Source organism: Falco rusticolus, chromosome 1 (genome assembly GCF_015220075.1).
Source record: "Falco rusticolus isolate bFalRus1 chromosome 1, bFalRus1.pri, whole genome shotgun sequence".
Lineage (NCBI taxonomy): Eukaryota > Metazoa > Chordata > Aves > Falconiformes > Falconidae > Falco > Falco rusticolus.
Window position 1 is genome coordinate 44816448 of NC_051187.1, and position 16238 is coordinate 44832685.

The 16238-nt window shown below is 39.1% G+C and overlaps 1 protein-coding gene across 1 annotated transcript in view; it reads right to left on the reverse strand.

Annotated features, from left to right (window-relative positions):
- Positions 1-16238, reverse strand: part of TLL1 (tolloid like 1) — a 139086-nt gene that overhangs the window by 61978 nt on the left and 60870 nt on the right. Inside the window, exons 3-5 of the mRNA XM_037377314.1 lie at positions 13553-13633; positions 11074-11226; positions 7858-7975 (exon numbers count right to left, since the gene is read on the reverse strand). Of these exons, the coding sequence (XP_037233211.1) occupies positions 7858-7975; positions 11074-11226; positions 13553-13633 (352 nt within the window). The remainder of the gene's footprint in view (positions 1-7857; positions 7976-11073; positions 11227-13552; positions 13634-16238) is intronic.

Sequence of the window (16238 nt, forward strand, 5' to 3'; positions counted from 1 at the left end):
GCTCCAAGCAGGGTCAGGGGTGAAGTCAGACCAGGGTTGCTTGGGTCTTTATCTAGTCGGGTCTTGGAAACCTCCAAAGATGGAGCCAGCACAGCCCTCTGAACAACTTGCTGCAATGCTTGGCTGTCTGCACAGTGATATAAGGAATAAGTTTATTCCTTATATCCAGCCCGATTCTCTCATTCTTCAGCTCATGCCTGTTGCCTTGCATCCTCCCACCAAGCACCATCATGCAAAGCTTGGCTCCCTCCCCTTGTTGCCTTCCCTGTAGGAACTGGGGGCCACTGCTGGGTCCCCCTGAAGCCATCTCTTCCACAACTGAGCAGACGCTGGACCCTCAACATCTCCTCATACAGCAAGTGCTCCAGGTACCGAGCATCCTGGCAGCCCTATGCTTAAGTCCTTCCACATTATTAATATGTTTCTTGTACTGGAGGCCCACAACTGGAAGTAGGTTCTATCTATATTCTAGCAAGTGGTGAGTAGAGAGGCATGACCCTTCCCTTGAGCCACCAGCTGTGTGTCTGCTCACACAGCCCCAGGGGCTGTTGGCTGCTTTTGCTGCCAGGGCCCATGGCCAGCTTCTGCCCAGCCCACTGCCCCGTGGCCTCCTCCACAGAGCTTCTCCTCAAGCCGGCACTGCCTGGCCTGTCTTTTGCCCTTGAATGTCACAGGGTTCCTGTTGGTCAGTTCCTCCAGCCTTCTTCAGTCCCTCTTGGTGCCAGCTCTACCACTGAGCTTATCATTTGGTCCCCTCTAACTTAGTGTCATCCGCAAACCTGATGAGACCACGCACCATCGTTTCTTTTGTGGGTCATTGATAAAGATGTTAAAAAGGACGGGGTTCCAGGATGGATCCCTGAGACACTGCACTTCCAGTCACAGTCTGAGTCCAAGCCATTAACCACAACCCTCCCAGACCAACGACACAACTGATTTTAACTTACTTAGTTTCCCACTCAACTATAATCCTGCAAAGTACACCCTGGAGACACAACACATTTAAATACCTTTGTTTATATCCTGGAATTTAATTTCCAATTCAAAACCTTTGTGATCTGAACACAACACATGACAGCAGTACAAGAGATTTGTGAGAATACTGTTAGGATAACCACGGATAATTACGAAAAGGCAGAACAAATCCTTTAGTATAAAACAGTTTAAACAGTTCTGCTGAGTCTTCACATTTACCACTGTGTGGAAAATCTATAGAGAAAAATTGCAATGCGGAACTAAAGAACACTAACAATTTATAGTTTAAAGCAAATCAATAGGTTATTAAGACTGTAGGTTGTAGAATATTTTATACAATTTTAATAGTTTCAACATGCTTATGTTATTGACTTCATGTACATTACATGCTTCAACTATCAAAGCCATATTTGGTGGCTTAAAAATTTCCACAGATTTTCAATATAATTTTTGCACAGTGATACTTTGGAGACAAATAGAGAAAAAGGAAAAAAGTGAAAAAATAATTATGGTATCTATGATGTCTCCAGCTCTGCTTTTACTGACGCTATTCACAACAAGGGCAAAAGTATAAAGCAAGAATTTAACTATGGTCTATCTCTTCCTGTCCTCTTTACTTCATTTGGCCCAAAAGACAGTTTAGGGCTTTTAAGGTTGTGCACTGTATCTTGGAAAAGGTCAAGCAATAGCTGTACAATAACAGAAAAACAAAATGACTAGTACAACACATTAAGTAATTAAGACAATTTGTTTTTGTAAGAAAATACGGTACATAAATACCTAATTAACCAATTTACCCAATCCAATTAAGAATATCAAGAAGTTGACTGTTTCTCAAAATCAGAGGTGCTTCAGACTACCACTGAAAGCTTTTAGTGGTACTTCATAAATCAGAAATTACTTGTCGTGATTGCAAAAACAAATTGACATTTTACTATTATAGTCATAAAAAACAAGAGAAGTTGGGCATTATCAAATCTGTGTAGTGACTGGGTACCTCATCTGACATACCTGAAATATATTTTTTTTTCTTCTGAAAAGAAAACAGCACTATTCCTCTAGGTTGCCTAACACTGAACACCTAAAACCTAACACACTGGGAATTACGTATTTTTAATGTTGGCCTGGTCCTAAAAACAAGCTGCCAGATGAGTACGGCAATTCCCTTACACTGATTACTTAACAGATTTCAAGTACTTCCCAGAAATTATAAACACATTTATTGAGTATTTCTAATTTTCTTTGGCATGTAAAGCATCAACACCAAGTCTTAAAATAACAGCAGCACTGCACACTCATAGACGGTTAGTAGGATTTGCTAGGATGAGCGTCATGTCAAGCACACCAGATTCATCCAATTAAGCTACAAGATTCTGATCACTTCCACAATTGCACTGAATCAAAGGGTACGAAAAAACAAATTAAATAAATAAATACATCTATGAAATAAATTAATATGCAATATCACGGTTTGACGCCAGGTGTGTTTGGCAAAAGATCAAGACCTATCTGTGCTGTATGAGCACTTGTCATGCCCCTTAAATTGAGTCAACTGGCAGCTTTTAAAGCTCCTCATCTCTCTAATCTTTATTGCACTAGACAGCAGCTGGAGACAGTAACTATTTATGAATCTCTAATTCTATTTAATCAGTCTAGCTGATCAATGACGGCGAGCAAAGAGAAACAAATGACAGAGAGAAAGTGAAGTGACTGGAACACCCCACTCATTCTTTTAAGCAACACTATTTCACAGCTACTGTCAAAAATGCTCTTAAATTCCTATGAAGGAAGAGAGTATCAGGTAGGGTCAATGCAGCACTTTTTTAGAAAGCTACACTCTTCAGAATGTGATGATATAAAAATCCTCACACATCACAACATCAGCTTGCTGTGGCACAGACTGTATGAAGTGGTGGATGAAAAAATACAGAACTTCTAAAGCGTGCTAGGACTGCATAACATTCCCTAAATGTTACACAAAGCAAGAGAAAGAGGTTCACAAAATTCATGAACAAATATCTCACTGAAGAAGCAGAGGTTTTTTCTTGGAGACAAAGCACCTCTATCACAAATATAACTCACTCTGTACAAAAGAGATATCGGCTATGACCTGACCTGATGAAATTGCTTATTGTCAGGGATCAATACAGCTGTGGTTCCTAAACGTTCTGATTCACTCCCCAAAGAGGACCTGTTGGGGTGGCAGAAGTGGCTACTGCTTCTTCACCTGCTCAATGGAGAAGACTACCCCAACAGTATAAAGTACAGCCAGCTGAGCCCATTCCTCGGTTAACAGCTACCTATCCCTGTGTATCAACATCAATCACCCCTCATTCAGTTTATGTTAATGCACTGTGGTTTAGACTATGGCAACAGGTCACCTGCACCCTGGTCACATCCATCCCGCGCCGTGCCGCCGCCAGCAGAGCCCCGCTGGGACAGGCAGAGTGCCAGCTGCTGGAGCTAATTGCCACCTGAGAGCACGAGTCAGCCCTAATGCCACAGATTATTTAGCACAACTCTGAATGTCTTCTCATTCCATAAAAGTGATTCAGCACCTTTTATAACATGTAATTCTTCTTAAAGGATACATGCAAAAGCGTACTTCAGGCAATGAATTTACCTGTTTCGCCAGCTTTAAGAACTTGCCCATAATGTCTATTTAATGTACTAGCAAGTTCAAAAACTTTAAAACACTCAGAAGCTGTTCAGCTGACAATGCTGGGGGAAGGATTTGATTTTCCTGTATCTCAGACAGCTTTGTCAAACACCCATACAAGAGGATACAGCAGGGATTGTAATAAGCCATCTAAAGTTTGTCATAAAAGTACTTGTCTTCTAGTGAAGAACAAAAATTGCCACAAAGGCAGGTCAAAGGCATGCTGAGATGCCAGAACAATATGACTAATTGCTCTTTTTTTGTCTCACTATATAAAAAGAAGCTTGATCTTGCACTCAGTAATATTTATTAAGAGCATGTGACTAGAGGCCATCCCAGTTTGCTGACCCCTTTTTTTTGGCTTTGCACACAGAGAAGCACACTGACTGTATCTTCAGGCACTTCCTATGTGATTGCAAGAAACTTAAGGACAGAGAAGCAGTAGTGAACAAAAGAGCTTTTGAACCTGTTTACAGATTAGATTTTTACTTGCCCTAATCAACTAGCTGTAAATATTAGCTGTAATTGATATTAATGCCAATGTACACAGCACTGTTAGAAGAATCATAAACACTAGTATCTGAATATTACATTCTGATTTTTATATCTCCAGCTAATAGTACAAATCACTTACTAATTACAAAATTTTGAATTACTTAGTGCTTCAGCTATATTAAGAAACAATATTACAATAATTAACTGTTCTCCAAATCAGCTTAGATAAACAAGGTGTGATAACAAATGATTATAGTTTAATACTGCAAACAGATGAAAATATTCTGATGCGAAGGAGGAATCCAGCTGTAAAGCTTTTGACATTTTTCCACACAAGCTGCCCATAAGCAAATCAGAGAACCCTGGTATAAAGGGGGGGTATGAAGCTGGTGGGAATATTATATGAAGTGAAGACAGAGAAGATGCTCTTGCAGTCTGAGAAAAGACTGCTAAATACCACAAAGACAAGCCCGCAATTGATAGCAACTCTAACAGATCAGAGAAGAGATCTGAAAAGGGAAATACAGAATTATTTAGTGTCCTGAGGTGTGCAAAACATGGCACAGATGGGAACCAGTGACAGAATATCAGTGCTGTGGGAAGAACTCTGGCTCTTATTCAGTCACATCCCAACCAACCACAAGTCAAACATGCAGCTGTTGAGAAACAGGGAGACATCATGCTTAGGTACCTAAGTGGAAGGAGAGACTACAAGATACACTCATTAGCTCTAGCACTGGTTTAGCAGAAGTAATGATTCAATTGGACAAACACACCCTAGTTTTGGGTCCTCAACTTCAAGAAAGATGTGGACTAGTTGAAAAGAATCTCAAAGAGAATAAGAATGTGATCAAAGGCCTAGAAAACATGACCTACCAGGAAAGATTAAATGAATTAGACATTTCTAGCCTAAAAGAAAATAGAACTGAGGGTGGAAATAATAACAGTCTCAAAGTACATAATAGACTCCTTCAAAAAAGAAAGAGGAAAAATTTATTTTCTATGGCCATGGTGAGCAGGAATAAAAGTTAATTTACTTTAATTGCAGCAAGAAATATCTGGTTTAGCTATGACCAAAACCACTGTCCCCCAATTTCCTACATTTTTTATATTAAGGATAGTGATGCAATACATTTCCTAGCAGGTTGTGAAGTATTCACCTTTGCAGGTTTTCAGAAACAAGTTAGACAACCGCATATGAGCAATGACTTAGGAACAGCCACTTCTGTCTTAAGAATACATTACATATCTTCCTGCGATCCCTGGCAGTCCTATGGGTCTACAATAATCAAAACTTACCCCTCATTCATTTTTGATACATAAACTCTCAACTTTAAGAAGGTCATGTATTGCTGAAAACCAGCTGCTATATTTCAAATATGTTTTTTTCATCACTGCCCTTCTGGGATGAGCTTCTCATGAGCTGCTGCAAGATGTAACGCATTATGCTCCTTCACATTATCCTTAATGTTTACAAAGGCTCAGTAACACTTCACTTGCTAGTGTGTTAATGCTGCCATCTGAGACATTTGTAGATATTGATACCTGAATTTCTACATATATGACTGTATCTGCTTTCTGTTTCATTAAATATGTTATGTTTTGACTGTGTGCTCTTTGGAGAAGGGTTTATCATTTAGTTTGTAATTTGAACAGCGCTAAGTGCAACAGTCTCCCTCATCTGTGAACATTAGCTGCCGTGGTACTGCAAACAACAATGACACAACGTGCTAACAAACCAACACAGCACGGTGCTGTTGAAAAGAACAGAGATTAATTTCAATGTGACTGTCCATGTAGCAGAAAGTGTTTGCAGATGGTTTGGTGTCACTTTTGTCTGGGCTCTTTCCATGGAAAATCCTGCATCAGCATTGTATGCCAGTGAGTAATGCACAGTGGTGCCTATGCACCCAAAGATACACTCATTTATCTGGCTCTTCCTGAAATGGCTTATAGACTCAGTACCCCCAAAACAGTCACTCAAATGCCCCTTCTCTGTAGCCTGTTTTCATCACCGGTGAACTGTTCATAGCCACACTCTTCCTTGTCCTTATTTTAAACTTGTTACAGCCTTTTTAAATTATTTGTAATTTGTAAAGCACCCACCAATAAAACAACGTTAACTGTAAAGGATAATGGTGACTTTGAAGGTAGATATTGAGTATATCCCAACCTTCTGGTTCAAACTGGTTATAATCCAACCTTCACCCTAAACTTGATCTCATGAAGCATGAACCAACCTACGGAACAGCGCTGTCGCTAGGGGAGATTTTCCGTTGTTTGGCTTTGGGCACTTTGAGTTTGTATTTACTTTTGAGGAAACCAAGATCTCTGTAGGTATCCCCATTCTTTTCTTTCTAAAGTGTCTGACACCACTTAAATCTTTCACACTCTTCTGTGTAAATTCACAGTGCTTTCTGCCTCTGCAAGTGCAAGGGAACCATCACAATTATTCTCTGCTTCCCACTCCTCTTCCAGTTGTATGTCAGTATCTCTGAATCCTGTCTTACGGCTCGTATCATTAACTAAAATAACAGCTGTGCTGGGCCAGAACAAAAGTCCATTTCATTTGGCACCGTTTCCAACAGGGTCTACAGCAGACCTACGGGAGCACAAGAACATGACAGGCAAGTTCACAGGCACTCCTATAAAATAAACTCTCTAACTGCAAGGGTCTGAGGCTCAGGGGCTTTCCAAGGCAAAGAGTATGCCTTTCTTAAAACAGTCTATGAGTGGGTTTTATTATGTTTTCCTATGCCTTAAGAAGAATTTCAGGGGTAATTAAAAAAGGTAAGTCCACAGGTAGTTTTGTGGGCTATGATTAAGTACATTCAGAATCATTGCTACACCACAAGGAGGTCCCAAGGCTTCTTTTCAAAACCCTATCCCACAAAAATTCAAAAGTACGCATGCAAAGTGTTCATTGATCAGGAGGCCAGCAAGACAGAGCCGTTCCCTGGGGAGCCTACAACCCAAACAGAAGGTGGCTACCACAAGCACAGTATTTCCAAAGGTAGTAAATGCTCTTCTTGGAAAACAAAGATGGTACACTGAGGAGGTTCAGTGACTACTGTATAAAATTAAGACTTCTGAGTGGAATAAATAACAAACATAGCTGACAGAGGCATTTGTGGGAATAAATATCTGAAGATGGAACACAGTGATTAATAGCAAGCTGCACTAACGGAAAATAAAACCTGTTTTGTTCACTGTTACACACCTGTGACCTGGAAGAAGGAATTTGTAAAATGGCCATGAATTTGGAGGTTAAACAAATCTGGCCAAGGACAGTCTAAGAATAGAAGAGTTAGAATCACAATTAACAACAATTAAGATGGGAAGGGAATATAGGATAGATGTCCACACATAATTCAGCAGCCAACATGTGACACAGAGAAAGCTAATAATAAACAAATGATAAGGCTTAACTAACTTTAGAACAATACATATAAATATTAAAAGCACTGCATAAAGCCAAATATAAAAATCTCAGTCTACGTATCTATAGCAAGATTATCTAGAAATAAGACAAAAGAGGCATAACTTCAAAAAGTTACTATCCATACTGCTTTCAATGAACCTAATGCCAATCAGAACATGTATCTTTTAAATGCAGTAAGTTTCTATTAATTTTCCTGTGAATTACACATTCACTTATAACTGCAAAGCTGACAAACATGGCCAAACATTGAAAGCACCAGTATCTGTTACGACACGTACACACTTACCCACACGGTCTATACGTAAACACAATATAACTTTCTTCATCGCTTCGTTCAATAAATGTAACACACGTGTACTTTTCCCAGTGCCGCATAGCCTGTTTGAACATGGCGCGCTGGGTGCCTGGAACAATAATTGTATGAGGTGAAATAAGAGACTTTTATAACTGCATCTTGTTCCTTAAAATCAGATTTCAATACTAGGAATATAGGCCTGGAAGGAGTCATGAAGTCCTGTGTCCTAGCAGTCCCAGGTACTGCCAGATTCCAGTTAAAGGGATACTCAGAACATCAGCTCGTCATATCTGCCTACAAGAGGACCAATACTGCCTGACACATTCTAGCAAACATAAAACCTACGATAAAAAGCACACCTATGTTACAGCAGATGAAGACAGCAGAAGAAATGCAGTGTGCTTACATGCCTGCGTTAGCATAATACTTGCTAAGCAATTTCCCAGTGGACCACATAAGGGCGGGGGGGGGGGGGGGGGGGGGGGGCGGGGGTGAAGGGGAATTGAAGAACCCTGGCTCCTAGCTATCTAGCCGGAAGGAAAAAAAAAACATAGTCCTACAGCCTTCAAATCTGGAGACCAGTTTAACCTAAGCCATGTAAACAGGCATACCAGTCAAGGCATTTGATTTTAATAATGATGTCTTGAACAGTCACCAGGCTGCCCTTCTTTGCATTAAAACCTTTCAGAAATCAAATGATCCACTAAAAGGGGGAAATTCTTAATTTGGTAGAATATTAAGCATATCTAGATATTTGTTTTAAAAATGAGAAACACATTCAGAAACAATCCAAACTCTAGATGCAGCAGCAGTCAGGCTAGCTCTCACCACAGAACACAAAGCCAGCTAGCAGGCAGTACTTCAGATAGCACGGCAATGTAACTTCATTGCCTGACAAAAGACAAAGCTTATTAACTTAGAGGCAGCATCTAAGAATATAGCTGTATTGCTTCTGAGCTGGAAATACATAAAGAATGGTACTATTTGGCACAAATTTGCTAGCAGAAATGCATCCACCTTGCAGATGTTTGCAAAGATGTATGTTACAGTATAGGATAATTTCAAAAAAGCAAAACCAACAAAAAAAACCACCACCACAACTTTTTTAAACTTAAAGATAACAAAAACTCAAAGTTCATAAAAATAGCAAGGTCAAATGATGTCAGATCCTAAAAACTAAAGGTTATTTCATCCCATCTTGCCCTTTTCTTTTATCTTTAAGCAATGTTTTCCAAGCTTTAGAGTTTATCTTTCATTATGAAGAAGGAAAAATGTTTAACATGATCTGCTTTCATTTAGTTTACTACCATTATTTCAGAAGACAGTAATCCTAAAGCAAAGGTCACATTTGGTATAGTACTATGTAAATACCCGAACTAAAAGTTATACTGTAGCTGTTTGCTTGGAAGGAATGACTCTGGTTTCTCCACATACCTATGCATACAAACATGTGAGCACTTGCATGTTTATTTTGGTTCCCTGTATTAATGTGCACGAGAGATATTATTACTTATCTTTTCCCATCCATCTTTTCTTTTCTCCCTCTCCTTTTGTTTTAAATTACTTCTTACATCCACATTGATACTGATCCATTCACATTTTTCAGGGACAACAAAAGTTTTAAACTTTTTCTAGTTTTCTGCTAAGAATTCTATATATTTTGAAATCAGTCTTTCTTCTTGTCACATACAAAGTCTGTGTGTACACATCTGAAAACCAAACTGAGGAATTACAAAACCCCACATGGGTTTGCGTGGCAAGGGTTTGGTAGCAGGGGGGCTACAGGGGGGCCCTGTGTGAGAAGCTGCCAGAAGCCCCTGTGCCCCATGGAGCCCCTGCCAGCCGGCTCCACGTCAGACCATCAGCAACAGTGGTAGTGCCTCTGGGATAGTGTATGAAAGGGGGTGGGGAGGTGGAAGGAAAAAGAAGAAAATCTGTGCCAGGAAAGAAGAATGAGACTATGTGAGAGCAACAACTCCACAGACCCCAAGGTTGGTAAGGAAGGAGGGGCAGGGGGTGTCCCAGGCACAGAGGAAGAGATTCCCCTGCAGCCTGTGGTGAAGACCACAGTGAGGCACCTGTCCCTCTGCAACCCGTGGAGGTTAATGGTGGAGCAGATCCCACCTGCAGCCCATGGAGGAACCCACACCAGAGCAGGTGGATGCCCAAAGGAGGCCGTGACCCTGTGGGAAGCCTGTGCTGAAGCAGGTTTGCTGGCAGGGGCTGTGGACCCATGGAGAGAAGAGCCCACACCGAAACAGGTTTGGTGGCAGGAACTGTGACCCCACGGGGGATCCACACTGGAGCAGTCCATTCCTGAAGGGATGCACCTGTGGAAGGGACCCACGCAGGAGCAGTGTGTGAAGAGCTGCAGCCTGTGGGAAGGACTCACATTGGAGAAGTTTGTGGGGAGCTGTCTCCTGTGGGAGGGACTCCACAATGGAGCAGGGGAAGAAAGTGAGGAGGAAGGAGCAGCAGAAACCTGTGATGAACTGACCATAAGCCCCATTCCCCGTCCCCCTGTGCTGCTAGGGGGGCGGAGGTAGAGAAATTGGAAATTAAATTAAGCCTGGGAAGAAGGGAGGGGTGGGGGGAAGGTGGTTTTCTGGTTGGAATGGTACTAAATTAAACTAATTTTCCCCAAGTCAAGTCAGTTTTGCCCATGACAGTAAGGGATCTCTCTGCCTTATCACGAGCCAGAAGCCCCCTGTTGGATCTCCTCCCCACTGCCCAGCTGGGGCAGTGGCAGAGTGGCTCTGGTGGGCACCTGGCGTCCAGCCTGGGTCAAACCACCACACGCGTGTGAGTGTTGAGAGAAATCAGTTTAGCAGAATACATGTCACACCAGTTAAATTAGTCACATTTTAAAAAATGCAGGATATTTAGCATAAAAACAGATCTCATGACATTCTGTTACTTAAGCTCTTGAAAACAAACACACAAGACATGTTAGGCAAAGCAGAGGAGCCTTCCCTTTAAAGCACAGTTATACTTTTTTGTTATGTAGCTTGCCTTTGGGAACAATTTTTTGACATATGCCCAATATTTTCAGAACAGATGTACCTCAGGCCTGATCCAACAGAAACTCTTCTATTGACTTCCATAGTAAGACCTTACTTTAAAAAAGAAAAAAAAGAAGGGAAGAAAAAAGCAGCAATTTAAAAAAAAAATCATATTCCTTCTCCCCATCCAAAGCATAAAGCTTACCAGTGAAATTTCCACCTATTACATATGGAATGACACCCCCTGGCCATATTCTTTCTGTTCGTGACGTAGCAGCTCTGGGAAATCGGTTTTTCTCATTTTTCCCTGAGAATTTTACAGTAGTTCTTCCTTTAGATGTATTATTTTGCTCAAAGCCTGTAATGATAATTAAAAGAAACTGAATTGAGATCACACACACAAGAAGAGAAAAAATATTTTCCAGCAAGTCAAAGTCAGATTATTTCTTTACACCCTTTAAAAGTAGAACATTGCTGTTATACAACAGTCTATCGTTACTTAGTTTTCTGAGAAATGCTTGAAACTAAGAGTCTAACTCTTAATTTTTCAAACATATCTATAGTAACAATTTGCAAACATTTATCAGCTTGAAGGTACATTGCATAATTTCACCTAAATTTTCTCATTTAATAAAAATAATGTTTTAAAAAAATCACACTCCCTGTGTATTTATTATTTTTTTTTAATACATTGGGATTTTTCCAGCAAACAAAGAGACCTTGGGCAGACCCAAAGTAATCAAGGCCTTCACTGACCTTTTCATTTTTATTCCAAGATCTGGAAAAAGCAAGTGCATGACCACCCTTAAAGCCCTGCACAGAAAGAAGTCCTTAAAGTATTAAATTGGCTTTTATTATCAGAAATTACAAAGAAAAAAAATAGATAAATGGCTTGCAAAGTTGTATACACATGGAAAAAGTCAGAGAGGGTCATTTCTCCCTCCAGTCTTCATCACCTCTAGCTGCTACCAGTAGACACGTTCTCAGATGAAAATGTTACCTTTCATTTAGATGGTAACCCTACAACACTTCAGGATGCAAATACACATTTTTCATAAATAAGCTTCTGGAAACGGTATGGTTATTACCATATCATAGTATTAGTATTACTCATGACTGGAGTTTCTTTACGAGACCAAAAAATGTCTGCTGTTTTCAGAGATACTACCACCACTTCCCATTACAGGCAAATCTTTCACAAATCAGCTGAAACTTATTGTGACAGCAGAAGAGGATAAGGATATTTAGAGAAGGACTTGCACACCATAACAGGTGCTTCGTCTAAAGCAATTTATAAGTTAGTATGCACAACAGGGCAGCTGATTAAAATGGATCACTTGAAAGGCACTCAACAAATCCTACGCAGTGGGGTTGAAATCTTATTCCTCATTGAAGAGTACACCTTCGCTCTGAGCATCCCGTGACACCAGTTGCACCCCAAGTGTTAATGGCTGTGTCAGGATGAAGGAGGATTCCAGGGCAGGATCATGGACCAGCACCTTGGCATAGCCCCGGGCTGGGATAGCCGTAGAAGGAAGGAAAGGAAGAAGCTACAGCAAAATGAAGGGAGAAAGCTCCTGATGCACAGGAAGAAAAGCCTGCCTTTGTAATGACTAACACATAACTTAAATTGTATCAGGAATGATACAGAAAATTTCAGGGTTTAAAAAACCAAAAAAACCCCAAAACAAAACAACCACTCAGTAAAGCAAATTACTTACCCTTAAATAAGTGTTTAAATGAGAATTATACAACAGTCTACAACACAGGTAGAAACTTCAGGGGAAAACTATTGTTACAGTTAATATGCAGTCATTACTGAACCACATCACATGTTAATACAGATGTTTTACAATTCAAAATTCTGTTTATCAACTTCCTTTTGAACTAGAAGTAAGAAATTTATGCCAAATTGCATGCAAAAGATGACAAGTATTTATGCAATACTAGAATTGTAATTCTCTTATAAGGAATGAAGATTATATACCAAAGCACATCTGCAAAGGCAGTTACTGTGCTCTGGTTAATCTTACAAAATATGTAAGTGATGCATTTAGACATAATGTGATGTGATTACAATGGAGTTTCACATATTTTCCTTTCTGAGGTTGAGGCTTCTTGACATTAGAGTGACATCTGACATCAAATATACTGGGTAAACTCAACCAATATTAACGGGGGTCCCACTTACGTAGCCTGCTGAATTCATCTGCATTTATACTGACAAGAGTGCCATTACTGTAAAAATGTGTTTGTTCAGTGTAACGCACCATAAATGCTTCAAACACAGTATAAATCACCAGAATACTCAACTGGATCCAGGAAAAAAACCCAAACGTAAAATTACCAGCTATGCAGCACAGCCTACCTGTATTGAAAAGGCTGTATTGATATAAGTTCAACTGATAACTGTGAACACAACCATACAAAAAAAGCCAAGGAATTTTTAATACCAGATTTAAAACTACATATTTTAGCTTCCAGATTTGACACTGGAAACAGACCTCTAAGAAAATGTAGCAAAGAGCTAATCTCTTCATTACTATTTTTGTACTATTTATTTTACAGTTTGCTTATGCCAATAGTAATACAGAAAGGCTGTAAAGTGTTAAACTGCTATGATCATTAATGTTCATGATACATTATCACATCAGGCAACCTGCTAATTTAAACAGTGAAAATACCAGAGCCAAATCTTCTTATCCTGTCTATAAGCTGATAGAGGGCACCTCGTTTTTTTGACATTCCATGCTCTCCAAAGCCACCTTTAAAATGAAAAGAAAAGAAGAAAAAAAAAGGAATTTTATAAAAGTTACAAACATGCAATCTTACACTTACACCAACTATACAGTCTGGAGACATTAGAAAATACCCTGTAAAACCTGCAATGCATCTTCAAGGAAGTTTTACATTCTTCAATGACTCACATATGAATTTTTCAAGTATTTGTGACAGTGAAATAAAACCACATTTTTTAGCTGAAAAATTTTCTAATATGCATTCCAGAACATAAGCCAACATGTCTTTGTTATTCAGACAAATCATGACAATTACATCATCTAATTATTATTTGGAGCTTTTTTCTTCCTGGTGACCTTGACATCCTCAAAGTCATATTGATTGACAGCTAAAAGGCTTACTCTCACAGAAATTTCCTGAACGCATGCCATAATCTTCTCATTTCAAGGGAGGGGGAAAAGGGAAAGCAAACACCCAAAGTCTCACCAGAAATAAACAACAGAACTGACACAAACTTAATATGGCTGATTTTACCATGCAAGATTTGGTTTTCTTTGTCAACATGCAAATAGTTGTCAGGGCACTCTCAAGGCTTTGAGAGCATCTCATGCCGGGTGCATATTGCAGTAAGACCCTGCAGGCATATACATATCTGTGTCATTTCAGCCATCAATGAGCAAGAAAAACTAAGTTATTAAGTAGCTGATTTTAAAATTTATCATGCCATTTACAGAAATGCATTGCATTTCTAGGTTTACTGTAAACATTTGATCATATACATCTGCCACATACTCCCTTCACATATAATACTTTTGTGGCTGGAAGTGCCTTTGCAAACACCACCAAACCAGACAAATGAACACTGGTAATATTGCACTAGTCAACAAATCATTCAGAATTGTTCAGAAGGTTTTGTGATTTCCAGAACTTTGTAATAGGTTGTATTTTAAAATTCAGTCTCTGTTATAGGACAAGAGAGTCTTCAAGCTACTTTTACAACAGCAAAAGTAAAAAGATAGAAGTAAAAGGACCACTGAAACCTCCAGCCACCACTAAAAAGACCTTTCCTAACTCCCCATAAAATCTTTAAATATAATATATGAAAAATACGTCTATTAAACAACAACTTAAAAATCGTATTACAGATGAGAAAATTCCATATAAGGCAAGTGAGTTTGTGTGGCTGCTCAGTGAATAAAAATCTGCCTAATTATTTGGATTACACTGTCACATAGCTGCTGGCTCCCTTGAGAAAAATTTTCCAAATTTTTTAAAACATTTTAGATAGATGAGGTAATAGTAACTTGTTGGAAAGGAATGTGTTGAACATGTCATTAATGTAATTGTCTCTCATGTTTAACATTCATATTAAAAAAAGGCATATAGCTAAAGATTCCAAACAAATATCAAAATACCCTTAAAAGAATCAACTGTCAGGCATAACAGAAAAAAACAAAGGCTCCATTAAATAAACTATTATACTGTAATTATTTCTAGAAAGAATATTAAACTACCACTTCTTTGTTAACACAGCCTGTGTATTCCATTTAGTGAAAAGCTAGAGCCAAAAAAGTATCTCATATAACTGATTTGTCTTATATGAATAATACACAGTCTTGTCCAGCCACAATCCAAAAAGGTTTTTTAAAAAATAAATCAAAATTGCTGCATCTTCTCACACTTCAAGCAGGAGAAGAAGGATAGTTTTGGCAGTTTGGACTAAAAAAATATACACATAACAATGTTATCAGCTTTACTGTTGTTTCTGTTTACAATTATTATGTATATTGCTTGGAAAAAATTGCTAACAAAATGACAGAGCCACCCTCTGAGAAGCTCACAGATTAAGTATCTGACCCTGAAAATCCAGGCAGATAATCCTCACCAAAAGGAGTAGTCACATAAGGTGAACCAGAGCCTGTGAGCCTCGGGACTTTTTATTAGTAGTTGCAATGAAAAATGAGACTCTACAATTCTGTCTTGCTGGTTTACACCCAAGTGTCTAACTAACGCTTCTACCTGATGTCACCTTTAGTTTGTGAAGGTTAACAACAGAAAGCGCTCATAAATCAAACTTGTAATTAATTGTCATTGTGTCTGTAATTAAGGTAAAAATACTAGTTGTTTTTCTGTTTCACAGACATTTTACATTCCTTTTCCAGTTGCTACCTAATATCAACTAATTAGCTGTTGGCAATTTACTCTTTTGAAAATGAGGGGGGGGGGGAAGCACGCTAGGCTATGCAGTTTGCAAAAACAGTCTAAGCCAGTTTATGCATCAAAACGTTGCAAATCTAGAAAAACAATTACGTTTTCAAGTGCAAACTTGAGTTCATCAACTCCGTTTTTAGAAAAATCAAGGATGTTGAGTATTCACTGGGAGCCACTATTAAATCATTAATTTCAGCAGTTTTTTCTCCAAAGTCCAGCCCCACTGACCACTGCAGTTGCACTGATTACTCTTGTGCAATAAAGGGCAAAACTTTTGACCCCAATGCATTAGTCACCCTCAGTAGCATGACTCAGTATCCTGAATAGGACACTATCCACAGGGAAAGATAATGCACAAATCTCAAGCCAGGTAAGGAAAGAAAATTATATAATAGAATACAAAATATTACTGAAAAAGAG